Source organism: Pleurodeles waltl, chromosome 4_1 (assembly GCF_031143425.1).
Source record: "Pleurodeles waltl isolate 20211129_DDA chromosome 4_1, aPleWal1.hap1.20221129, whole genome shotgun sequence".
Lineage (NCBI taxonomy): Eukaryota > Metazoa > Chordata > Amphibia > Caudata > Salamandridae > Pleurodeles > Pleurodeles waltl.
The window spans coordinates 937668572-937694399 of NC_090442.1; the positions used below are offsets into that span (position 1 = coordinate 937668572).

General features: G+C 42.7%; 1 protein-coding gene across 1 annotated transcript in view; it reads right to left on the reverse strand.

Annotated features, from left to right (window-relative positions):
• The window catches only part of IL17REL (interleukin 17 receptor E like), a 600388-nt gene that overhangs the window by 516221 nt on the left and 58339 nt on the right, over positions 1 to 25828 (reverse strand). The window contains exon 2 of the mRNA XM_069229705.1: positions 10969 to 10996. Within this exon, the coding sequence (XP_069085806.1) occupies positions 10969 to 10996 (28 nt within the window). The remainder of the gene's footprint in view (positions 1 to 10968; positions 10997 to 25828) is intronic.

The following is a 25828-nucleotide window of genomic DNA, read 5'->3' on the forward strand; positions in this document are numbered from 1 at the left end:
ATCTATCGCAATGTTAAGAAAACAATAAAGCCAGACCTTTAAAACTCTCAAAGGAAATCTCGTGAATTTATAAGGAAGGCGATCTGTACAGCCCTGGCTGTCCACAAATTAGACTTTATAAAGTGAACACAATTATACTTTTCATAACCAACCTGCTCTAAAGTACTGCTACGCGTGGGCTAACACTTGACGTGGATGTGCTGGCTTCCACTTTAGAAAGTACATGTTAACTCAGTTCTAGAACAGTATGAAGTCAACAGTGCAAATAAAAAAGGACTGAAAGTTAAAAAAATGAGCCAAAAAGACAGAAGAACAAAACAATGACTTACATTTGGATCTAACAGGTGTAGAGAAGAGGGAAGGAATGTGGCTCAGGTCAGAGGTTGGTTGGGTAGGAACACAAAGGGGCGTCTAAGAAGGACCCACACAAACAGACACACAAACAGGCACATAGAAAAGGTATCCTGCATGGTAAAATAACTGGTTCTAGAAGTAGAATATGCCTACTCTGGCACTGATCCCAGTTGGAAGTGGAGACTGTCTTTCGTTTCATGACCCTCGTAGTAATTGTTGTGTACATATGGTTCCAGGTTGTAGGCACTGGCAATCATGCATCCAGACAAGCAACCTAGCGGTAGCCAGGGTTTAGTGGCCATTGACGGTCACAACCACCATTTTGGCCCGTTGCCCCTCCCCCCCTTTGCCTCCCATTTGTTATTTCCCACCAGATGTTCGACAGGGGTTGCCTGGGGCGGAGTTCAGGGCTGTGAGGGTCAAGCGGTGTGGCATGCCCTCCATTATTTAAACCTGTTGTATCACTAAATCAGGCATCTTTGTATTCCTGCCTGACTCAAGCTGGAGGACCTTCTGCCAGAGGCAGTTAATTCCCCCACCCACCAGATTCCCCCAAGTTTTTTCTGGGATGGTGTATGCCAGATAGGCGGAAGGCAAACAGAATTTGTAAAGGTTGGCACAGCACATCCCAGATTTAATATAATGTGTCTCGTTTTCAAAGGGTTTGGATGTGGGTTTGGGGCTGGTTGGGCCTTTGGCTGGCCTAAGGGTGGTCCTGCTATTCTAGCCCTACCCCAGAGTGCTCAGATTGGGAACAGGCTAAATTGTGGGGTGATGGTGACGTCGAGCTCAGCCACAGTTAGTTATAACCTCATGAATGTTGTGAGTCTTCTATGAATATGCCAATGACTATAACTAGTGCTAGGATGTGTGGCACTATGAGGGTGTATTAAATGTGCTTAGTAGGCCTGGGCAGAGTTATTAATTCCACCAGCAGAATCAGAGGAATTTGGTAATTCTGCATTACTCTTGTAATGCGGAATAACTTATAAATTCCGCTGCTACACTAGAGGAATGAGTCTGCAGTGAATTGTTTCTAAACAGGGCTGGAAGAGGTAGCAGTCCCTCTATGTTTAAAATTAACTTCAGATTAAACTTTAATCTGCAGTGGTTTTTAAACATAGAGAGACCGCTCCCTCTTCCAGCCCTGTTAAAAGATCACTGTACAGCACAGCTGTGCATATCCATCGGGCCCTGACATACTCTGCAGTCATTATGTAATGGTGCTGAGAGGCATGCACTGCTGAGTGATATGTAGCGGATTCTAAAGTTTAGAAACCACTGCATACCACTCATTGACAGCACCCTTACATACTCTGCAGCAACCACTGCAGAGTATGTAAGGGCGCCGAGTGGTGTTTGACTGCGCTATTTTCTTAGCTCAAAATTCATCCTGGCATCTATTTTTGAATGCAAGGGTGCATATTGCGCTAATAAACTAGTGCCAGACACCCGCTTTGCCCCATCGCCGAATTCTGCGGAATCTTGCAGAATTTTAATGTAAATCCTCAGAACTCCGTGAAATTAAATTCCACCCACTCTTTATGTTTAACTGTTATCTGTGATTTTATGAAGAGGCGCATTGCACCACTCGGACCACCTGGTTCACTGTGTAATCTCAAGCCAATACCTATTACCTGAATTCTCTTTGCAAATAGACAATGCTCAAAGTTTTATATTCTGTGTGATATTATTCATTACATTTTTGATAAATGACAAGCGGCGATCTTGGTTTTAACTCCAAAGATCTTGTGTCCATCGTTTATTGGGATGTGCTTCGTATAGTGTGCACAAGGGTGGCTACTAATTTTGGAGATGAGGTAGCATATTACCAATAGGGCGCATTGGCCCATCCTGTGCTGCACCACATCTTCAACTGGATTGCCAGTGACAGACTGTGACAGAGAATTTTACTGCAACATAGTGCTATGTCTATGTTGCAGTAAGATTCTCTGTCACAATCTGTCAGGCACGGGCCCGTACCAGCACTGGAAACAGCTCATTAGTGAAAGACAGCCTGGCAATTTGAAGCCACCATTCCACCCTCCGCCTGAAGGCGTCGCCCCAGACTCTAATTTCAAAGGAAGGTAGAGATCCCCTGCAGTCGGATGCAGTGATTGCCTTCACGTGAATGCAGAGGGGTGCCTTCGGGGTCCCTGGGACCAGGTGCCCTCTTTAGAAGTGGCATTCTTGCGTGGCGCAATGAATACGTGCCAACTCTTATGTGGTGCACGTAGACCGGGACTCCTAACAGCCTCTTTGCCTCTGTGCCCTTGTCGGTAACTAGGCGCAAAAGGATTTCTTCTTTTGCACACCCTTTTGGGGTCACTTGGGCACACCGCGCAGGCATAACCCAAAGTACGAAAGGGGCTTCCTGAGAGGCCCCTTCAGTGATCCATAGTGCCCAGGAGCCGCACACGCATGGGCACGAATGTCTTTGTCCTTTCAGGGAACTATTTGTAATAGAAACCTTTTTTTTTAGGGTCGAGCCTGCGTTGCATGCGCTCGCGCATGCGTATCGCAACAAGACTCTTTTGTATTTAGGAAAGGGCTCGGAGCCCTGTCAACTTCACGTCAGTGTTTTTTATTGGTTTGTGGGCTTGCCTAATAAAATCTGCTTGCTTTCTTTCATTAGTCGGAGGCACGCATAGGTCATGCCTGTGGCTAGCCCTTCTCGAGTGCAGTGACCAAGTACAGAAAACATGCGAGGCTCGCTGTTTTCCATCAGGCTCGTGGACTTTTTTTTCTCTAATTTACGAGCGCGATCTCGCTTGGCAGAAGTCGAGCGCTTTACATACTTAATTGAACTTTTTTGGGTTATGTACATAAATGCACTTTTGCCCGATAGGTGAAAAGTCGGGTTAAGAGTTTACAACGCGATCAGCTCTAACATGAGCAAACGCGAGACCCGTTGCAGTGTAAATGCTTGTTTCAATTAGACTTTGACCAACAGCAAGAACTAGAAAGGCAGAAAGGGTTAAAGAAGGGTGCGGGAAAGATTGGGGAACAATGAGAAAGGGATTAGGTATACTATGGCAGGAAAAAGAAGGTAACTTCCTTCTCTGCTATATTCCTATATTCCTTCGAGCACCATGTGGCTCTTTTTCTCCCTTTAGCTTTCCCGTGTTTCTCTTCCCCCTTTGTTGCTCACATTGCCCCTCCCCTCTCCCTCTCAGCCCCCTCACTCAGTTTATCTCCACACCCATGCTTCACTCCTAGTCCATGTCCGGCGCTTCTCTCCTCCTTTACCTTTTCTGTCAGTTCCCCCTGTGCTTTATGTCTCTCTTGTCCCTCAACAGTTTCCGTCAACTGTATCTTCCATGCTCCACCCTATCCGCCGTCAATTTTGCACTCCCCTACATTTTCTCTTTCTTCTCCCATACTGTGCCTCGTCCTCCCCAATTTCCCAGCCTTTCCTGCCGCCGGTCTACTTGTCCCATAGCGACAAAAGAGAAGGGGACCTCCTATCACCTCCTTTTCTCTCACCCAGCCCACACTGTCCAGCCACACACAACTTGGGTGCAGCGCCATTGCCATGGTAGTGCATCGAATGGAAATATACATAGCAGCCAAGATCCAAAGGTCCATGCCTGATATGCTGCTCCAGTCCGGGTTTCTTCCTTTGAATTCTGGGACTTGTAGTCCTCTTTTATTATGAAAAAAAACTAAAACCTACAAGTCCCAAAATTCAAAGGAAAAACCTGAACTGGAGCAGCACATAACGCAAGTACCTGGGAAACTTTGCAGGGCTGAATATACAAGTGCAAGTACTCACTCTTGAGAGTACTTGTTTGCTCCTGAGAAGTGCTGGTATTCTCCCATCAAATGTATTGCACAAGTGCTGAGAAGTGCAGGTACAGAACCGGACAATAGCGGCAAGTTGAAAGCACTAGGCCTGAGCATGTCCGATCTCACTCAGTAATAGTACAAAATCAACAGAGAACGAGCGCACTCAGAACAAAATCGGGTAACGCGTCAGTATGTGCCCATCTCGTCTCTGCGCACTCCTTTACTGTAGCAAGTGCAATGCACGCTGGTTTATAATTTTACCGCAGATATTTTGCCTCATACAGACTGTGATCAGAGTCGGACCGGCCATTATACTACTCTTCACTTCACCAGTAGGCAGGGCCGCTAGATTTATGCGGCAAGGGATGACTAAATTATGCTGCAGGGTTTACGAAATTATGTGGCAAGAAAATGCAAATCATGCGGCATAATGCAGCACATTTGGGCTGGCATCAGGTCATTATTTTGTCATTTGTACGCTTGTTAGCACTCTCTGGACAAACGTTTCACCTCATTAGTGTTACTTTAACACCCAGGTACAGCAATAAGCAACTGAAAGGTGAGCAGTCAACCTTTGCAGCTGCCTTCTGCTGCTGCATTCATAGTTACTTTTGATTAGGTTGAGCTGGGCCTACATTTTTTTATTAAAATATCCAAATGCGGCGGATGATCGATTAAGTGGCAAGTACGGCATATTCATAACTGTGAAAACTGCCGCAACTGAAGAATCGCACAATTCCAGTGTCCCGGGCTGTAGGCTATGGGGATGTTTTCAGCATAGGATGGGCAGCCTTAACCCAACCATGCGTCCAAAGCCCCAATATAGTTTCAGAATCCTGCAGCGTGCGCTGGGCTAAAACTTTTGCTACGACTGACTTTAGAGTCCATCCCGGGCTTGAAAGTCACAGCAGTCGCTCACCAAAAGCAGAAGTGCCTTCCCCGTGTGCTGAGCTAGTAGAACACACACTGAACCTGCACATCAATAAGCAGGCACTAAATGGAAGCCATGGTGGGCTGGGAGGGCAGTTAGGACATAGACTCCCTCGGAGAAAGAAAGTGTAGATGTTCACTGTGAAGTATGCGTGTGGCCTCTCTTCTCACAGGACAGCAGTCAAGCAAGGAGTCTCTGTAGGAAATCTTACAGTATACACTTGGTAGCTGTGATTAACATCTGGCTTTTCATTGCATGAAGCACTATGGGGGTAACAAATACCAGTACAAATTTTGGAACACTGGTGCTTGGTTAAGAGACCTGGGAGTACAGATCCACAGAGGGCCAGATTTATGCTGAATGATTGGTATTTGGTGTTGCTGTACTGGTTGCAGGCCTGATAATAATTTTCTAGTATGGAATTATAACTAGCCCCCTAAAAAAGCAGTGTATCTTCCTCTTTTGTGTTATACTCGACGGTGGTTGCAGGAAAGAGCTTTGTCAACATTGCCTTTGTCTTAGTGCTCCTATTGAGTCATTTAGAAGTGGGCTGTAAATGAGAACTGGGCAAAAAAGCAGATTTCTCAACTACTGGTGCACTATTCAATGAGGTCACCGAGAATGCCAGTTCATAATTCGGCCAATTCTCAATTTAGAGCGACCCTGCTGCTACAAAGAAACAAAAATATGTATTTATCGAACCAACTCGAAGTGAAAATGCTCAAACTAAGTTAAAAACTCTAGTGTAAGGCAGAAACACACTAGCCAGCTGTGAGAAAACAGGGCTGATTGCAGAGGCCCCATAACTTTTTGCCCCCATTTTCCACTTTTTGCTGGTGTTTCCTGACTTTAAAGGTGCCCTGGGTACTGCTAACCAGTCCCAGGGCCTGTGCTCTGTGTAAAATGGATATGCAAATTAGGCTAATTATAAGTGGCTAAGTTAACCTACCTATAAGTCCCTAGTATATGGTAGGGCATGTAGGTTTAGGGACCACAGCATAGGTGGTGCACACCTAGGTGCATTGCTGAGGTGCCCAGTGTCATTTTAAAAGCAAGCCTGCCTTGCTGGCTGCTTTTAAATTAAAGTTATATGCAAATTCGACTTTGGAATTAAAGGTACTTCCCAAGTCTTAAACTACCTTATTTTTACATATAAGTCACCCCTAAGGTGTGCCCTATGTGCCCCTAGGGCTGGGTGCCATGTAACTATAAGCAGGGACTTTATAAAAATAGATTTATAAGCCCCGGTGAGGTAAAAACAGCCAAATTCGTTTTTCCCTCATTGAAATAAATGGCCTTCATAGGCTAGAATGGGCAGACTTTATTTTAAATTTTAAAGTCTCCTTAAATGTTGCATACCAAGAATTTGGTATCAAATTAAATGTTGTAATAAACCCTACAACTTCCAGTTGTTGGATTTAATATAACTAGTTCAGGTAAAAAGTTTAGACTTTACCTAAAAAGTTGCCAATTTCAGCTCTGCATTGTTTTTGCTGCTGTGCTCTGATTGGCCAGCCTGCAGCAGCTTCTGCCAGGCTGCCTTGATGAGGTGTGAAGTGCCCAGGCTTCACACAAAGGAATGTGCTTGGGGGAGAGAATCTCCCCTCAGCAGATGGTGAGGCAGGAAGGGGGAGGGCTGCCAAACTGGTCTTCAAAGGCAGAGAAGGACATTTGCAGCACCCAGCAACACCCCCACATCCTGCAACCCCAGACAGCTAGGTGCCCCCTTGATTAGATTAGGAGAGGGCAGGAGAGGGGTGTGTTTATGATTTTTAGCCACACCAGTGGGTGGGCTCAGCCAGATGTAACCTCCAAAAATCAGATTCATCCATGTTGGATTTTTAGAGACTGTTGCCTTCTGGGATGGATTTTTGCCACACTTCCCAGGAAGTGGTCATCACAGGGGGACGACCCTGTCCCTGATTGGAGAACCAGGGCCCCCCTGCTTTTCACCCAGGAGCAAGGATAAAACTGGCAGACCTGCACCCACGCCTCAGATCCCCTCCAGAATTCAACAAGAAAGGAACTAAAGAATGAGAAGGACTGCCCTGCTGGACCCCTGGCCTGCACCTGGACCCTGCACTCAGAAGGACTGCACCAGCTGCACACTTGGGCTTCACCACAAGAAGGACTTTGCCTGGCTTCAACTGGTTCAAGGAAGGACTCCCTGTTTGCTACAGGTGAAAAATTGCTAAACCAGAGTCCCCTGCACCAACTCCTGAAGAAAGCGACCAGCTGACCACTGTCCAGTGGCCAAAAAGGAGTTTGCGCCAGGTGCATTCTGGGAGTTGAAGTCCGCACCCCCCAAGGACCATCACAGAACTTCTGGACCCTTGGGGTGAGCTGTGGACCCTAAAAGAACCTTAAAAGAACATCTGGGTGAAGCCCCAGAAGTTTGGAAAAGATTTGAGAATTTTTGGAAAATAGCTCCAGAGAGGGACCAACCCGCCGCGGAAATTCTAGCCGGCTTGCCTCAACCGCGACCCGGCCTGACTTTGTGGTTCGTCCCGGTAAAGAAAAACATCCAAAAAAGAGACTAAGTCCGAACGTAAAAAGTTGACCGGGACCTCCCAGCCATCGTATCCGAGAAGGGCTCCATGGACGTCGGATCAAGATCCAGGTTTACCCCGGTCGAAGGATTTTCATCTCGAAAAAACGACTAAGTCCGAAGGTAAAAGTCTCCACCGAGGAAACCCACATCGCGTATCCGGACAAGGGCTCCAGGAGGTCGGATTCAACTGGCAGGTTCGTCCCGGTGAAGAAAAACTTCAAAATAAAGACTAAGTCAGAAGGTAACTTTTTAACCGAGGCCTCCCGCGACCTGTAGCCGAGCAGGGCTCCATCGCGGTCGGCCTGAAAGTTTGACTTTGCCCCGGTCGAGGTGCAACCAGATGACCCGATTGGCGCTTTTTGTTTCTAAGCGCTAGAAAAGTAATAATTCTTTAAAAATTCATATCTCCGGTTCCCCTGAACCGATTTTAATCGTTTTTGTGTCATTTTAAAGATAAAAATATAAACTATTTTTATAAATTGGTTTTGGATTTTTAAACTGTTTCCTGTGTTTTATTTAATTACTGTTTTGTGATATTTGAATGCTTTACACTTTGTCTCCTAAGTTAAGCCTTGACGCTCGTTGCCAAGCTACCAAGGGTTGAGCTGGGATTAATTTACTGAGACCTAACTGTACCTATGTGGAGGTTAGTGGCTTGTTGCTAGGTGTAGGTACCTACCTGCCCTACCAATAACCCATTTTCCAACACCAGCATTGTAACCACCACATTTATTTTGAGCCAGGTGTGTGATATGCTACTGATGAAAGCTTTCTTGCTACCATCTTCAAGAAGGTTTAATGTTAACTCGACCAAACATGGTGCCTCGATCAGATGCCCAAATCTGTTCTGACTGGTTGGCCACCATGCTCGGTGGAGTTAACTCTAGAAAACACCACCATGGAAGAGGTTGCAGATAAACATTGAAAGGTAAACATGGGGTCTATTTCATGCTGAAAAGAACACCTGACATTCTTAGGGGGGGGCAGAAAGTGAGCAGAAACAACGTACCCCTACTAGGAAAACAATTCTAGGTTTCACATTTGGTGACAGACTTGCCACTAGTGGTGCCTGGCAGTAGTAGATTTGCAACCTAAAACTTTAATTCACTAAGTGGTCCAATGGAAAACTTGGGTAGAGAGTTCACCAGACAAACTGGATCAAACTCTAGGGGCCAAATGTACAAAGCCCTTTTGCATGTCTTAACGGTAATAACGGTCCGAATCGATATTTTGGGTCTTTAGGAAATCGCAAATTGAGATTTCTACCTCGTAGAAAGTGATCCCCAGAATTACCTATTTGCAATTCCTACTCAGATGTACAAAACATTTCCTAAATGCGATTTGGCCATTTCGGAAATGCAATTACCATTTACTTGAAGTCGATTGTAAACATGTGCAAAATGCTTTTTAAATTGCATTAGAGCATACACATGGCCCTTGGGCATATGTGTGCTCTATATGTGCACCCCTATTTTTGGGGTTCACCAAGGGGGACCTTTTGCCCATTGCCATCCTTGGTTTTGCATTTCCCAAATAGCAATTTTCCTACTAGGAAACCGCTATTTGGGGATTTCCTAGTAGGAAATCACTATTTGGGAAATGCAAAACTGGCCAATTGACACAAATTTAATGGGATTACTTATTTGTGATTTCCGATAGCGATTCCTACTTTATAGGAATTGCTATTAGGAAATCGGTATCTCTGTATATACCATTTTACATTTCCTAAATAGCGATTTATATGAAGTCGCTATTTAGGAAATGCAAAATTGCATTTTAGGACATCTGGCCCAAAATGTCTACTTATCCAATGCAATGACAGAAGCATAACCGTCAGAAGGCACATAAAAGATAACCTCATCGGTTAGAGTATAAAAAAATCACGATACTATTTTAGCTGATTAAATTTAACCCAGACCGGAATACTTTGAAAAACTTAGAAAAAAACTTCAATGCTAAGAAAATCTGCAAAGAATTGTAGGGTTTTTTCCAACTAAGATAAATTTACACCACAAAGAGGCTGCGAGGACAATGGCTTCGCTTTTGATATAGCTTTTCAGCACCTTGGCTGCAGGTGTGGCTTCTCCTTTTGTGTGCTTTGTTCATAGAGTATTCTTGGATGTAATGTTATCCATTTCTGTTCTGGTGCTATTTTTATCACTCGTTTGTTCCGATTGTGCTTCTAATCCTCTGTTTGTGCAAAACATGCACATGAACGTCAACTCACCAAAATGTCAGGGGGAGTGGCAGTGACATCACACACCCTTCAGCCTTTAGTTTCACTCACACACACATGCTACATAAGTACACATTCGCACTTATGCTCTCTCAAGTAAGCGCACAAACACCCGCAAGCAATTAAAAGCATATCTTTTCCTTACCTCTGCTGCCAGGGAAGGACACATATTACAGCTAATTGTACTTAATTTCTGAATACACTAATAGTAAATAATGAAACACTATCGCTATTAGTGTAATAAAAAATTGAGAACACAAAGAAAGTGAAGGCCCAAAACAATGTCCTTAAGAAAGGGCTGCCACTGTGTTTCTGACGCTGATTTTGCTGAAGCCAGGGATCGCAGTGCCAAGTGGTCGCAAGGGCAAGCCCAAGTGTATCCTCTAAATGGCGTCCATGGACATGCACCACAATGAGGGAGGGGCACATACCTTTCTGTGTTGGTGGGATGGTTTAATTATCCTTATGGCAAATCACAAACTATATTTCCTTTTTGTTAATTCTTCTCGAACTGGGGTGAAGTGGTGTAAACACAAGTCACAGCTCCTTTAGACCACTTAAAGATATCGAGAAATTCAACCATCCCTTTTCATCAAACTACAACATTGGTCTTGAAGATCAGAGCTGTTTCTGCATGTCAGGATACTTACAGAGAATTGCTTATACATTAAGTGGTTACGCTGAGTATCTGGTGCAACTACTGCATTCAGCTACCATTGCTGAATAAACTTGGCGTGGCATCATCAAATCCTGGGGTTGCTCGAGTTTCCAATCAGAGGGGTTTTAGCCTGATAGGGATTGATTGTCCATTTTGGGAAAGAGCCAAGACTACAAATTTGGTTGGTTCACTTCTAAAATGCCAGTTTATGCTAAAAGATGCTGAAATTGACCACTGATTAAGTTGGCATCAATAGGTCACAGAATTTCCATGTTATCACATTTGTACTGTATAGTTGGTACTCTGTGCACCTCTAACAAACATTATTACAAAAGAGGCCTGGACCTCTGTTAAGATATGGCACCAGTACAGGAGTCAGTGATATGAATTATGAAAACACAAATGAAGTCTTAAACATAGCCAGAGAAATATTAAGGGTATAAACTTGCCTGATGATTTCCTCTTGCAGGGAACTGCCTGGAAAAGAAAGATAACTGTAAGTTGCTCTAGAAGGTGCATTAATTTATCAGGTAAATTCTTAGCCAAATTAATCATTTGAATTTATTACATCTGCGACACAATTAAGATACAGTTATGTACTGATGAAAAAACAGGTAGATACAAACACTGAGAGTAGATGGCACTTTAAGTAGTAATCTGTGCAACGACAATCGAGCTAGAAGAGTAAATAGCACCAAAACGAATATACGCAATCTAATGCAAATACCGCGACGGTCGTATAACACCACTGTTATTTCAATGTATTGTGCTTGTTTGGGGGCCAAATTGAAGGCTGATGCATATATGAACCAAAAACTCTCCCCACGCTGTACCAAATTATTCTAAAAGTAACGAGGGCTTGGCCTAGCCGGTCACTCAACAGTCAAAGAGATCACCAACGGCCAAGAATAGGAGGGAGCGTATTCAGAAGAAATTGCTCACCACCTGTATTATGAGTCTTGGAGGAGGGTAATGCACAAAAGGCAGAATGGAACAAGGTTGAAGTTAACCAACTGCACATTAGATTCCCAAAGGCAAGATGGTAAGCTAACGGGAATTTCAATGGAAACACTTCAAATAACCTAAAAAAATAAAATATGTGAGTCGAGCACATCAACCTTTTAATATTCGTACTAACTCCTCCATTTTGCCTTTCCATTTAGTATTATTTAAATTATTTAGTGCTTCATTGTAAGTCAAAGTTCGAAGAACTGGCATTTCACAGGGAGCCCAATACAAACCAAACCCAGCACTCACCTGTGCGCGGCAAGAAATTTCGTCTAAAGTGGCCATTGTTTATTGTACACTTTTAAAGCCTGTTTTTTGAAGATCCCTGAGTGGTTCACAAGGCAGAGTAAAGTTCAGGAAGCCCAGGAAGAAAGGTAAATGTTTTTAAAGAATTATTAAATTCAAATTTTTCTCTAAATATAGAGGGAAAGAATACACCCCTTCTACAACTGTGCAATCTGGTATAGTTTGAGGAACACAAACATCCATGCTTTCATAATATATACAGTAAAAGCAAAAACAATATACAACCAATTGTGGGAGACAGCCTTACATGGGGTGACATGGCAATTAACACTTTGAATGTGGCAGAAGAAGGCTGTGTGAGAGGCACAATGAAGAAAATTAAGGAAACAAAACAATGCCCCCCCCCCAATATGTTATGTTAAAATTGCTTATATAGCACCTAAACTGCCCAGAGGCCTCGTAGCGCTTATACTGCAACACAACTTGTCACTGTTCATAGTCATGTAGGAATTAAGCTCTAAAAAGCCAGGTTTTTAAGGCCTTCCTGAAAGGAATCTCTTGTAAATTGAATCTAATATTAAGAGGAAGGCTATTCCAGAGTATAGCACCTTGATATGACAACGACCTTCCTCCCCATCTTGCTTTCTTCACTGCTGGAACTGTGACCAGCATAGCTGAGGAGAATCTGAGAGGACTGCCCGGAGTGTAAAAAGATGCCAATGTTTTGAGCATTTCAGGACCCCGATTGAATAAAGCTCTATGAATATGGCATAAAGCCTTAAATTAAATCCTTTTGTCTACTGGGAGCCAATGTAAGGAAGAAATTCCGGTCCGTATGGATTGTTGCTTAGGTGTTTTTAGAAGCAATTGTGCAGCTGCATTTTGCACCCTCTGTAATCTTTGTATCACATATCTTGGTGATCCTACAAACAGGGCATTGCCATAGTCAAGACGAGATCCTATCAGTGCCTGAATAACCAGTCTCCTGGCAAGAAAAGGCAGGATTGCTAAAACCTTCCTCAAAGTCCTAAGCAGGGCAAAGGAGGTTCCAGCTACTCTATTAGCGTGTTGCGACATTGAGAGTTGGGGGTCCAGCCATACCCCAAGACTTTTAATAAGACGTTTAGGGGGCGGGAGAGTGGCCACTCCTGTTGTTATGCTAGGATAAGCTAATTAAGTGTTTGTTTGCCCAAAGAACATGACCTCAGTTTTTTCATCATTGAGCTTCAATTCACTTCTCGACATCCATGCAGCAACTGCATTTAGGCAAGGACCTAATGCTGTCCCCATATCCGGTTGAGGGGAAACATCCTAAACAACTAGGTCTAAACCACTACTTGCCTGAACCACTACTGCTAAACAACAAAAAAGTCTCTACAACTAAGTACTGAACAACTACTGTCTAAACAACAATTGTGCCTGAATAACAATTGCCTGCACAACTAATTTTAAGGTAAGGTTTTCTTTTTGGTTTTTATGGTTTATTAGTTGTTTAGAATATATATATATTTTTTGTTCAGGCAATTGTTATTCAGGCACGATTGTTGTTTAGACAGTAGTTCTTCAGTACTTAGTTGTAGAGACTTTTTAGTTGTTTAGCAATAGTGGTTTAGGCTACAGTTGTTTAGGACTTAGTTGTTCTGTCACATATTACCGGTTGAGTATTGGAGAGGGAAACAATAAGTTGAGTATCATCTGCATAGGACACCAGGTTCAGCCCAAATGGCTCAACAATCTCTGCTAATGGCAGCATATAGATATTAAAAAGCAGCAGGCTCAGGGCAGAACCCTGTGGGACTCCACAGCTGCTGATAGTACGCCTAGAAGTACACGATCTGTCCACTACCTGGAAGGACCTTCCATGAATAAATGATAAATCCAATCTAAGGCTACTCCAGAGATTCCAATCCCTCGCAATCTATCTTTAAGAATGTTAAGGTCGACCGTATCGAATGCCGCACTCAGATCTAGGAGGATGATAGCTGTTTCAATTCCTTTGTCCATATACCTGCACTGAACCACCCGTACACTGTTGACCAGCTTATCAATTCTCAGGAAAGTTCCATCATCATCTTGCATTGATGTGCCTTTCCTCACCCACAAGATCACCAGTTTAGGAATCTGGCCAGGCTAAAGAGAACTGTGTCTTCTGGGAGAAAGACACAAAAAGGAAAACCTACAATATAAGCCAAAGGCACTTCTAGCAAGGAGGGTAAAAAAAATTGGGCTGCTCCAGTGAACCATAGGTGACAGCCTGCACAGACCGTTGATTACTGTACTGAACGGTTGTTTGGTTCTGGCTAGAGAGCTTCACCTTCAGAATGAAGTGTTTGGAGATGAAATATTCCATTGGACTAAGTTAGACCCCCTATGGGCAGACAAACAAGGCAAACAGGTATAGGGAGAACTAAAGTGAGTAACGTTCTGAAAATGAAGAGGATCATAGGTGATAACAAACAAAGTGAGCTAAGTTTGGTCCTGACTCATGAGCAAACCCATCAGCTGTGACATCAGCAGATTGGGGGGCCTGGGAATAGGGTCTGATGCCCAGGAGGTAGTCACCATCCAAGATCCCCCTTCCACAGAGATCGTCAAATGTTAGCCAACCCCACAAAACTATTAGCCTCTGAAACAATGACAGAAGTTAGATGCAGAGCTTTAGTGAGACATGTGGTCTATGTGTAGGTTAAGAGCTGTGAAATTAATGATCCAGAGGTTTAAACCCAGAATCTCAATTGACTAACTTGTTGGATATTGGGCATGTTATGTTATCTCCCTGTACCCCAGTTCCTTCATCTGCCAATGCTGGGCTTGCATCAGAGCAGGACAACCATGATCACTATGCTGTTTGTACAATGTAACTCAACTGGATATTTGACACTATTCCCGTGATAGGCACAGTGTTCTTAGGTGTGAAAAAGTGCATTCCTGAGTTTTTGGAGGAAATGGTAGTGGAATGCCAACTCTCAGTACTGTAGACTTGAGAGGCACTGGAAAGACTGATCAGGAAATATTTAGATCCAATCTTCTGCAACACACTTCAGAGGCCATCCAAAAGTTAAGAGGAGGTTGCCAGTTCGTTCCTGAAAGGGAGACACATTTGGCAATTTATGCTGCAGTCAAAGCGTGAGTATCTGTGCTTACGCTCATAAAGTGCCAAAATGGCTAATACTAAGTTAGCTGTAATAATGTACAACAGTTCTTCCTCAATTCACACTACATTTACTATGTGCTGAGATGGTGGATTTAAAGCTTGACTTGTTGCCATACCAAAATGAACTCCAAAATGAACCTGAAAAACATTTGCATTGTTTGTGGCCCCAGTAGTGCTTAATTTGTAAATAAAAATGTACCGGTGCCCAAAGCCCTCTTCTTAAACATGCGGCTGCTGCAATTAAATGTGGGAACACGGAATACTGAGGCGGCGTAATCCTAAAGCCACATCGGGCCTCTTCAATCCATATAAAGCCACACCCTGCCCCTTAAGCTCACTCCAGCAGCTTTCTACTTTCTCCCTTAGTGTCGCTTTTTCGTTTTTCCCTTCCTCCGTCTTTCCCATATGTGTCTTTTGCTCGCAGCAAATGCTTGAGGCAGAAGAATAAGCCCCGGCCCTCAAAAATAAGGGCCGGTGCTCAGCACCGTAAACAACAAGCACAAATTAAGCACTGGGCCGCAGTGTCCATTTTCATTCTGTTCGGTGGTATAGGACCTCGTCTGTAACATCAGTGGGAGTGTCACACTACTTTAAGAGCGCCAACAAAATTTAACTAAAGGGGTAGTGGATTGACAACTGGGAGGAGGCACTGAGACAATAAACTTTGTTGTGTTCTCCCCTCCCCCACATTTGCAGCACGTGTGTGTATGTATGTTCATCTTTCATTCTAAATTACATTCCATTGGTTTTCAAATAAATAGTTGAATGTGAATTTAATAATTCATGCTGACTGTTTGAATGTTTAAACAATAAGGGAGGACTCAACGCATAAGTCTTTTAGTGACCTCTGCTGAAACTGTAACTTAGGCGCACACCTACAGTTACAAGCATTCCAATCCCACAAAATCTACCATTACAATATGAAATTTAACATAATGGGTGACACCAATAACAAAATGTCATCGCTGTCCCCCATCATATGATATTTCAGTTCAGATACAGGTTGCCTAATCTCCGAGGTTGCATCCTGCCCAAGGACCGCAGTTAAGAAGAGCTACTTTGCTTGCAATGAAACAATCAAAATAATCTTAGACAGCAAAACAGTTCACAAAGCTCTTAATGGCATATTTATACTCTGTTTGTGCATGATTTGCGTCATTTTTTTTTTACGCAAATCCGGCGCAAACTTAACTCCATATTTACACTTTGGATGTTATGGAGTTGGAGTCATTTTTTGGACGTGAAAACCTACCTTGCGCTAATGACATGCAAGGTAGGCATTCCCATGCAAAAATGACTTTAAGGCATGTGGCCTTATTTATTCTCCATCGTCATTTTGCCGCACAGGAGGAGGCGGGCCTTAAAAAATGGCGCCCAGCCTGATTTGCGCTGTTTTCTAACACCTGGGTCAGGGCAGGTCTTAAGGGACCTGTGGGCTCATTTCCATGGTCTCTGACCATGGAAGCAGTCCACAGGTGTCCTTCCCTGCACCCAGGGACACCCCCTGCCACCCTCTCCCACCCCTAGGGGACCCATCTACGTTAGGTAGAGGTAAGTACATTTTTTTATTTTTTTTAGGAGGCATTGTGCCCTATGGCCATGCCCAGGGGATAGAAGTCCCCTGGGCATGGCAATTGGGCAGGGGGCAGACAGGAGTCATTTCCATGGAAGTTGTGCGTCAGGTTAGAGTCATTTTTTTTTACTCTAACCTGACTTTCACCATTCTTTGATGCACAACCCCCAGTCTTCCCAACGCCTCCGCTGCCCAGTTAGAGTCATTTATTTTGTCGTTAACCAGGCCGCAGCGCCAGCGACCGCCATTCCTTAAATATGACGCCCGGCTGGTGTATTGGAATGGCATTAGCCAGCGTTAACGATTTTGACGCAAAACTGCGTTGGCGCAGTTTTGCATCAAAAAGTATAAATATGGGCCTAAGTTTGAAGAGGCCATTCTCCTTTCCTGAATGTTTAAATCCTTCTTAGTGAAGTCAACATTGGAAGTCCTGTGAAAGGAACAATACATCTGCAAAAGGGAGAAATGTGTGAGAATCTCTGCAAGGGAAGGAGTGCCCTTAGAGAGGCAAGATCACAGTCAATGGGTTCTGGCCTGGCTATAATTACGGTGGTAATAGTGTGGCTCAGTTTGGAGAAGCCAGCTAGGCTTTACATATAATGCATATTTTCTATCAGTGACAAGTGGCAGGAGGTTGAAAAAGCATGCCCCAACAAGATTCAACCACAGTATGGATGTCTAACGAGGGAAAGGAAACCTATGGTAGCCAGTGTTGTTCTAGAAGTTGCAAACCTATCACATATGCCAACCTTCATAGCTATAACAGACCATCATAACAGACTTGTTGTAGGCATGGCTGCACATCATTCCTGAAACCATTTAGCTCTTGTTACCATCAGCAGTGGCGCCTTGCCACATTTCCTACAAGAATGATTCCACAGTTACTGGAGATATTTTAATCCTGAAGTCAATGGCACTAGAGCCAATCAGTTGCCTGCCTGTAAGTGTGCCTGTGAAATCCATGCACAGAAGCAGTAGCCAAATCAGGCTTCCTGCGCTAAACTGAGTGCAGTAATACCAGGGTTAGACTGGCCTACGAGGCAATGAGGCTGTGCCCATGCGCCGGTCTGACAAGTCAGTGTGTGCCACGTTTTTGGCTACTTGTGAGCATGTTTAAGGCCTGCTGGGCCACTTTTAACTGTGGATTTCCCTGACATTAAAATAAACATTGCCTGCAGCAAGTTCAAATACATGCAGTCTTCCTTACCTTGCAAAACACTAATGCAGCAAGTTAAAAACTGCCCAAGTTTGCAAAGATGGGCCATTGTTTAGCTTCCTAATTCACTAATGGGGGCCATTTTATTTTGATGCCTGGGCCTATTTTCTGTCCCGGTCCGACCCAGGGCAATCCCTGCAACAGAAAAATGCACATCTTAAGTTGTGAATGCCCTTCTTTTGCTAACTCAATGTATGTTCTCCAAGAATGTGCGCCAGTTCCTTAATTGTTGGATAGATGACACTGCTAGCCTCTGTTGAAATATGTTTATGTTGTATTCATTGAATACCATATGTACTCCCTTTTGAGTTCCCCTGGGCTTTTTTGATTAGTTTGTAGTTAATTTGTCTTTTCTTGTGGAAAAAAACTTCCATGCGCGTGGGTTATGGAGAACTGCAGTGAAATAAAAGGATATACATGGCAAAGGTGCAACTTGGTTGGAGAGCAGCATGACCTTGTCCTACTCTGAACTTTCAGCAACACCCGTCAAGCCCCCCTTGAACAGTGTTTGGATATGGTGTTAAGGATGTCCATGCTGGACATTTTTTGTTCATAATCCTTTCTAACATTGAAGGTAGAGTGCTTCCCCAGACGACCACCTGCTAACATTCAACTTATTGTCATTGAAACTTGGTACTCTCCGGTACCTAAGTCCCACTAAAGTCTGCGGGACACTCGCGAAACCTATCAGGTTTCCACTTTTCAGAACATATTTCTAGCAACAGTTTTCCCATTGACTCTTATTGGTGTATTTCCTTTTACAATAAACGTGAAACACGTATGCATATTTAGTAATAATTTGGCAGCATTTTCCTTAAAAAATGTTTCTCTTTTTACTGCAGACAATTCTTTTATTTATGTTTTAAGTGTGTAGTCGTTTGGCTGGGTGTTACGCTAGCACCCTCACAAATTTTCTTTCAGGACTGATTTGTGACTCAGGAAAACATACCTTAGGACAGTGAATGGAAGACTGATTAACTGAGGTCATTCAGCAAAGGCATTGTAGAACTACTGACTGGCAGTCAGAATATTAATTGTAGGTTTAGGTGGAAGTAGTAAGTAGTGTGTATGTAGACAGAGTGTGTGTGTGTGTGTGTGTCTGATTATGAGAAACCCACTGGCATGCAAGAAGCAAGAGCACAGTACAGTATTGTGTGTGTGTTGAAGATTTATGCGAGGACGTGTCTGAGAAGATATGACTCGACTCAACATAGTAATGATTTTATGTCTGTAGCATATGAGTGGAAGGTGCAGGCCTATATGAAAAAGTCACCATATGAAAGTTGCTTCAGTCAATACCGGAGTTGATTAGTGGTTTATGTATGCTGTGCATATGTAGGACACGGTAGTGCAGAGGTCCTGAAACATTTTTTTATTTGATCCTTCGCTAAGCAAAATGTTTCGAAGTGTGACCCCTTCAAAAACTTTGTAGCACAGACTGAGGGAACAGGACTGTCAGAGCTGAACACGGGTGGGGGGAGCTTATGCGATTACATCAGGGATACTTTTTTTTACATAGCTCATATTCCATAATCTGTGTGAGGTTTATAAGCCACCAAATGCATCAAACAGAAACTGGCCAAAAAACACTGCTCGTCATAAATTAGGTGATCTGAGTCCTCATACTCCTAGGTCCCAGTGCAACTGCACTGATGCACAAATGACAGCAGCGGTTCAGAGTAGCAGGTTGTCTCCTGTGCCTTTTTCATCCTTTCCCCACAATGCCTAGTCAACACTCCAATCCTGAAACAGGCTCTCTTTTCCTTTCAGAAAAATAAGTAGGTCTCACTTTGTAGCAAGTTTGCCCTTCGCCCTAATGGCAAGAACAATGAGACCCATGGACCTTTTATAAAGAAAGACATTATTTACTGTGATGTTATGACACATTCCAACAAACATATATATGAATCCATGTTTACTGATTGGGCCTGATATTGGCAAAATGACTCATTGTCCAGACCTTGAAGTCACTTACTTTTTCCTTCCTTTAGGGAATGGGAAAAAGATTGAACACATGGACTGAAATAGAGGGCAATGTGATCTCACACCGCCAGAGGCTGCATGTAGGTTGTACCCTGCTGCAGTGTGATACTCTGATACTACACCTACCAAAGAAGCAGGGTGATACAATGTCCCCTTGACCACCAGCTCTCGCCGTTCTACGCATCTAAACACATGTTCTGGGATGCCTGACATTCAGTTACCGGATCTATTCCACTATTCCAATGACACAGTTTTACCCAATTGTTATCCCTTTCTTCTTGATCAGTTTGCATTTTTGTACATTATAAATAAAAATACTAAGTGCTAGCCTAGCAGCAATATGTGAACTATATTAGTTTAGTAGTTTTTGTTACTTCAACTCTGTCATTCGCACATCTCAATAATATAACATTTATCGGTTTCAGCTATTCTCCGCTTTGTGCTGCCTTTATTATCTTTTTGACAAATGACATATGTACAAAAGCATGTTTTGCAGTTAGAAATGGCCCGGTTCACAGAATCGGATATTTACTGACCGCATAAATGCTTTTCCATATGTGCAGAGTGCAACTTGCAATTCCGTAACATGTTACGGAATTGCAATTTGTGTTTATCAATTCAGTATTTGGATGGGCATGTTTAGAACATCCCTTAAAAATTCTGAATTGCAGTGCTATGTATGAATGTTTGCTAATGAATTATGGACGCAAAACATACATTTTTTACTGACACCTCAAGGGTGATACTAACCATTCGCAAAAGGGAATGGGTCCCTGAGAGACCCCCTTTCTCTTTTGTGAATGTTGAAACCAATATTTTTTAAGAGCATCCAGTGGTCTAAAAGGCCAATGCCTATTCTTAAAAAATCAAATTTGTTTCATTTCATTTTTTGAAACACACCCCATTTTCCTTTAAGGAAAACAGGCTGCATTAAAAAAAAGTTTGCTTTATTAAAACAGACATAGTTGTCTGCTGACCCTAGCAGGCCACCATCCCTTTGGGGCCTGCAATTAATAATGGGTCACAAATTGCAACCTACCCTATTCATATTAATGAGGTTAGCCTATTGTGACCCCATTAGAAATCTCTGTTTCAAACTTGTACTTTTTTGTACATTAGGAATATCGATTTCCTAACTGTGATTTCAAAGAATCACAATTAGGAACTTGCAACCCCTAAATTCTGTGCAAAAAGATATCTATTTTCCTGTTTATTCTATTAATTGACAACATTCCTTATTTTGCACAGAACATACCTCAGACACTAACACATTTCTTCCACTTTGTGCAAAAGCACTGATACTGCTACTCTCTGCATTCAAGTCAATTGCTGTTTTTGTTTCATGTTATAAAGTAATAAATACATTTAGAAACAAGGTGTGTGCGCTATTTTATAAGTAGTAACCTAAAGGTCCCATTTTTTTATGTACTTCAATCACTGTACATAAAGACAGACTAGAAATGCGACAAGTAAAGAATGTCACTCTTCCAGGCCATCTTCATTTACAAGCCTTGTAGAGGCAATACTGGAAATACTGCCAAGAACTCTCAGAGGGGCGTGCCCCACAGTGTGAAGACCTCTGTAGTAGTGTGTCTTCATTCAAAGCAATGAAGATAACATCGAGTTGAAGACACCAAGTAGAAGCTCTTCTTCATAAAACGTGTGTGAGTGGTGTCTGTCTTCTGCTTTTCCGTTATTGCTGTACCTACCCATTATGACAGCTAGGAAGAATGGGTTTTGTTTTTAGTAGTCATTTAGGGCCTGTGAGAGATGCAATTATAATCTCGGCCCCCTGATATATCGCCATAAAATGTTGTTGTCCCGAGATTTTCATTTTTGATTTGTATTTTTGGATCATCAATGAAGAAATTTATCTTGGGTAGACACTGCTGACCTGGGTCGAATTTTTCTGGAAAACATTTTTTAAAATGGCTGATGTGTTGAAGTGCTGATGAAATATTTCAGGAACCATGAGACCTATATACTTCATTTTGGTGTTAAAACTTAAGTTTTGGGGGTCAAGAAGTCTTATATAGACAGAAACTAACTCCTCTGAGCAACCCTTTTGCCATTTTTCTAAATGGCAGCTGTAATAGAGGAAGATAGAAATTAAACAAATAATAATATTTTTAAAACGTTTATGTATACACAAAACAATGTTTATGATCGGGGTAGGAAACCAACTAATGTTTATCACTCCTGTTTTAGACACATTTTCATTGTTCACTTTATTTATTTGTTTTGGCAATCACTCAAGGTACATTTGAAAAATGTTGAACATTTGAGAAGAGCATATTGACAGGGACATCTTTTTGTAGCACATGTTTTGAAAGTACAAGTACGTATAAGTTCTGTTGGGAGAGCCTTTAGAAATTTTGTAGGTTTTAGCACCCCATCAGTATCTTCCCAAACAAATTCACACAGATTTTTCTCTACACATGCATGATCCAAAATATTTACATATCTTCTGATCAAGTAGAACGTTCTTTTAATGTGCCCATGCACAGAATTTGATGTCGGTGGAAGGTCACTTAGTGGGACTGATCTCCTAAACTCACTGTGACGAAGATTGTCAAATGAGTGACAGTCAGAACTCGTTCTCCACACATGCACAAAACATTTTTGTATGTCTTTAGAGTCACATTCTTCTTCTGTCTCAGCAAATCCTTTTAGAAACTTCACAGGTTCAGCAGTTTTGCTCATAGTATCATCACCCATAAGAATATGTGCCTTGCTAACAAAACTGGGCATCTCTGGGTCAAGTTTCATGCACAGAATATGAAGCAGGATTAACTCTGACACTTCTTGACTTATGAACATTGCAAAAAATCGAATTAACACGCTAATAACATCTCTGTCACTTGACAGTACAATGACTCAATTGGAACCATTTTGAACAACCCACTCAACATGTGGCACAACACGAAGTTTGCTATTAAAATTTCTTGAATAATATGGCAATTTTGAATATATCTTTGCAAGCAACAACCCCTCATTGACAATCATTCCACTTGCAATAATTGGAAATTCACTGAAGAATCAGCAATGTTTGGCGAGTTAACATCTTCAAGTTCACCTTGTTCGATGTTGATGACCAAACTTTATCAACTTGCACAGGTATAGGTGTTGAATTTATGATGCAGGCAAGGTCAAATGTTCCACTTGTAGACATTTGTTTGTTTCTCTCACATTCTTTCACAGATATTTTAAGATAACTGTCAAAGACAATGTGCAGTTCTTGAAAGGTGCACACTGGCTTTGATACTTGTAGAACAGTCTGAACAACCTCTCAAAAGTTTTGCCTGGATAAAATCTTGACCTTTCACAATTGTGAAATATAGTCCACAACAACAGCAGTTTTCAATTAGAACACCTTTTGAATTAAAATTATTCAGTTGGAAGTTGTTTTTGAGCTCTTGTACGAGTTTGTGCTTTACTGGTTTGGTTGAAGCATCTCCATCAAATAATGTGTTTGTTGGAAGAAAATCATGCTACAGAATGTCATAGATCAATTCACTCATTTCTTTTGCTACATCCATTTCTCTCTGTGCCCGGGAAAGTTTGTTTTTTTGTAACCTGTTTTATAGTGTCTGGTTGGACGAAACTCTTACTGTGGCAATTAAAGAGTGGAAGTTTAGCTTAGTGATATGTGAAACAGCTTTTTCTCTTTCAATAAAAAAATCTCTCCTGCTTCAGTTCTGTGTATAGTTTCAATTCATGTTCCAGGACATCGAGTAGATGTGTCTATATATCATTATCCACATATTGTTTGGTCACGAAGTTGTGTAGTCGTAAGGGCTCCATCATTTCAAAGGGGGTTTCTTGCTGCTGCATAAAATCAAGAAAGCTGTCAACATGTTTAGAAAAATGTTCCCTCTCTTTCACAATGGTCCATTAATTCTGAATTCATCTTCTCTCTGAAAACATTGCAAATAGAAAAGACTTCATGGTAAATTAGCTGCTATTGAGCCACTTATTCACTTTTACATGTCTGACTAACAATTCCCTTCGTCTGTTCCAGTCTCATATCTGGAACTACAGAATTGAACCTTCCTTCTCTGGCTTTCACCACAAAATGTCTTTGAATGAATTTTCTGTAGAGGTATGATTTTTGCACCCCTAACTTCTTCACTCTTTCCAAAAGCCAGCATCCATATCTCAGGTAGTTTATGTAATCAAATTCGTGAAACAGAAATCAGTGACTCCACAGTCTTCACATGCAGCTCATAATCACCTACCCAATCAGCATGTACCAAGTATTTCACTAGAGCTATCATGTGTGAAACATTTCCCCAGTACTTGCAAAGTTCAGATTTTTCTTCATATTCTTTGACAAAGCTCTATGGACTTGGTTTTCAGGTTTTCTGATTATGAAATGAGTACATTGAACATTGTCTGGCTTTGCATTATGGTCCTTGCAGGACTGCTTCTAGAAGCACCCTGACAATTTTTGTCTCTGGGGGTGCCGCTCCTGGAGGGAGGGTACCGAGCCCCAGTGGGGAGGACCAGGGTCAGGTTGTCAACCCTGACCTGATGGAATCGAGAGTGGTCGAAGGGTTTCAGGCACCTGGGGCTACCGCCCCCCATTCTCCACAGTCACAGTGGTTGGAGAGGCCTGAAGTCGGGCTCTCATCCCTGACAATTGTCAGGGGTCACTGTGGCTTGCTGTCCTGGTGGACAGAATTGCCCCTGGGGGGTGCGAGAGTCACACCCTGGGGGTGGAGTGGGCAACACCACTGTGTTGGCCCTGGTGGTGCTATCTGCCCATTGGGATACATCTGTGAGCAAAGTAAAGTTAGGTGCTGCACAGATGGTATCGGCAGATGTGGAGAAGGGTTCCCCATGGGTTAGCTTAGTGGGCCCTGAGAGTATGGACAGAGGGATCCAACTGGAGTCAGGAAGGTGTAGAACTGGAACATGCCCCTGCTGTTGTTCTATCGCCCCAATCAGGGAAGTACATCAAGGTATTGCTTGTTCTCCCCTGGCTTTAGGCTGGTAGGGGGTCATGTTGGACTTGTTTGCTTATGCAGGGTCATCCCCAATCTTTTTGCCTCTTGCCTCCTATTTTTTCTGACCTGTTGCAATTGGCTTTTGAACTCTGAGCACTTTACCACTGCTAACCAGTGCTAAAGTGCATATGCTCTCTGTGTAAAATTGTATGTAATTGGTTTATCCATGATTTGCATATTTGATTTACTAATAAGTCCCTAGTAAAGTGCACTAGAGATGCCAGGGCCTGAAAATCAAATGCTACTAGTGGGCCTGCAGCACTGGTTGTACCACCCACATAAGTAGCTCTGTAATCATGTCTCAGACCTGCAATTGCAGTGTCTGTGTGTGCAGTTTTAACTGTAAATTCGACTTGGCAAGTGTACCCACTTGCCAGGACTGAACCTTCCCTTTTCTTACATGTAAGGCACCCCTAAGGGAGGCCCTAGGTAGCCCCTAGGGCAGGGTGCAGTGTATGGTTAAGGTAGGACATATAGTAATGTGGTTTATATGTCCTGACAGTGAAATATTGCTAAATTCGTTTTTCACTGCTGCAAGGCCTATCCCTCTCATAGGTTAACATGGGGGGCTACCTTTAAATCTGATTAAAGTGTAGATTCCCTTTGGGAGCGGATGGACATGTGGAGTTTGGGGTCTCTGAGCTCACAATTTAAAAATGCATCTTTTAGTAAAGTTGATTTTAAGATTGTGTGTTTGAAAATGCCACTTTTAGAAAGTTGGCATTTTCTTGCTTATACCATTTCTGTGACTCTACCTGTTTATGGATTCCCTGTCTGGGTCAGTTTGACAGTTGGGCTGGTTGCACCTCACACTAGACAGTGACACAAAGAGAGCTGGGGTGTAGCCTGCATATCCTGATGAGCCATCTGTGCTAGGAGGGAGAGAAGGAGTGGTCACTCACACCTGAAAGGGCTGTGCCTGCCCTCACACAATGCAGTCTCCAACCCTCTGGTGAGTGTCTGGGGCCTGGCCTAGGCAAGGCAGGATTTCACATTCCAAAGAGACTTTACTTTGAAGTAGGCATACTTCAAAGGAGAAATTGGGTATAAAAAGGGCACCCAAAACCACAGACTTTAGAAACACTTCTGGAACCAAGAGGAACCTCTGCCTGGAGAAGAG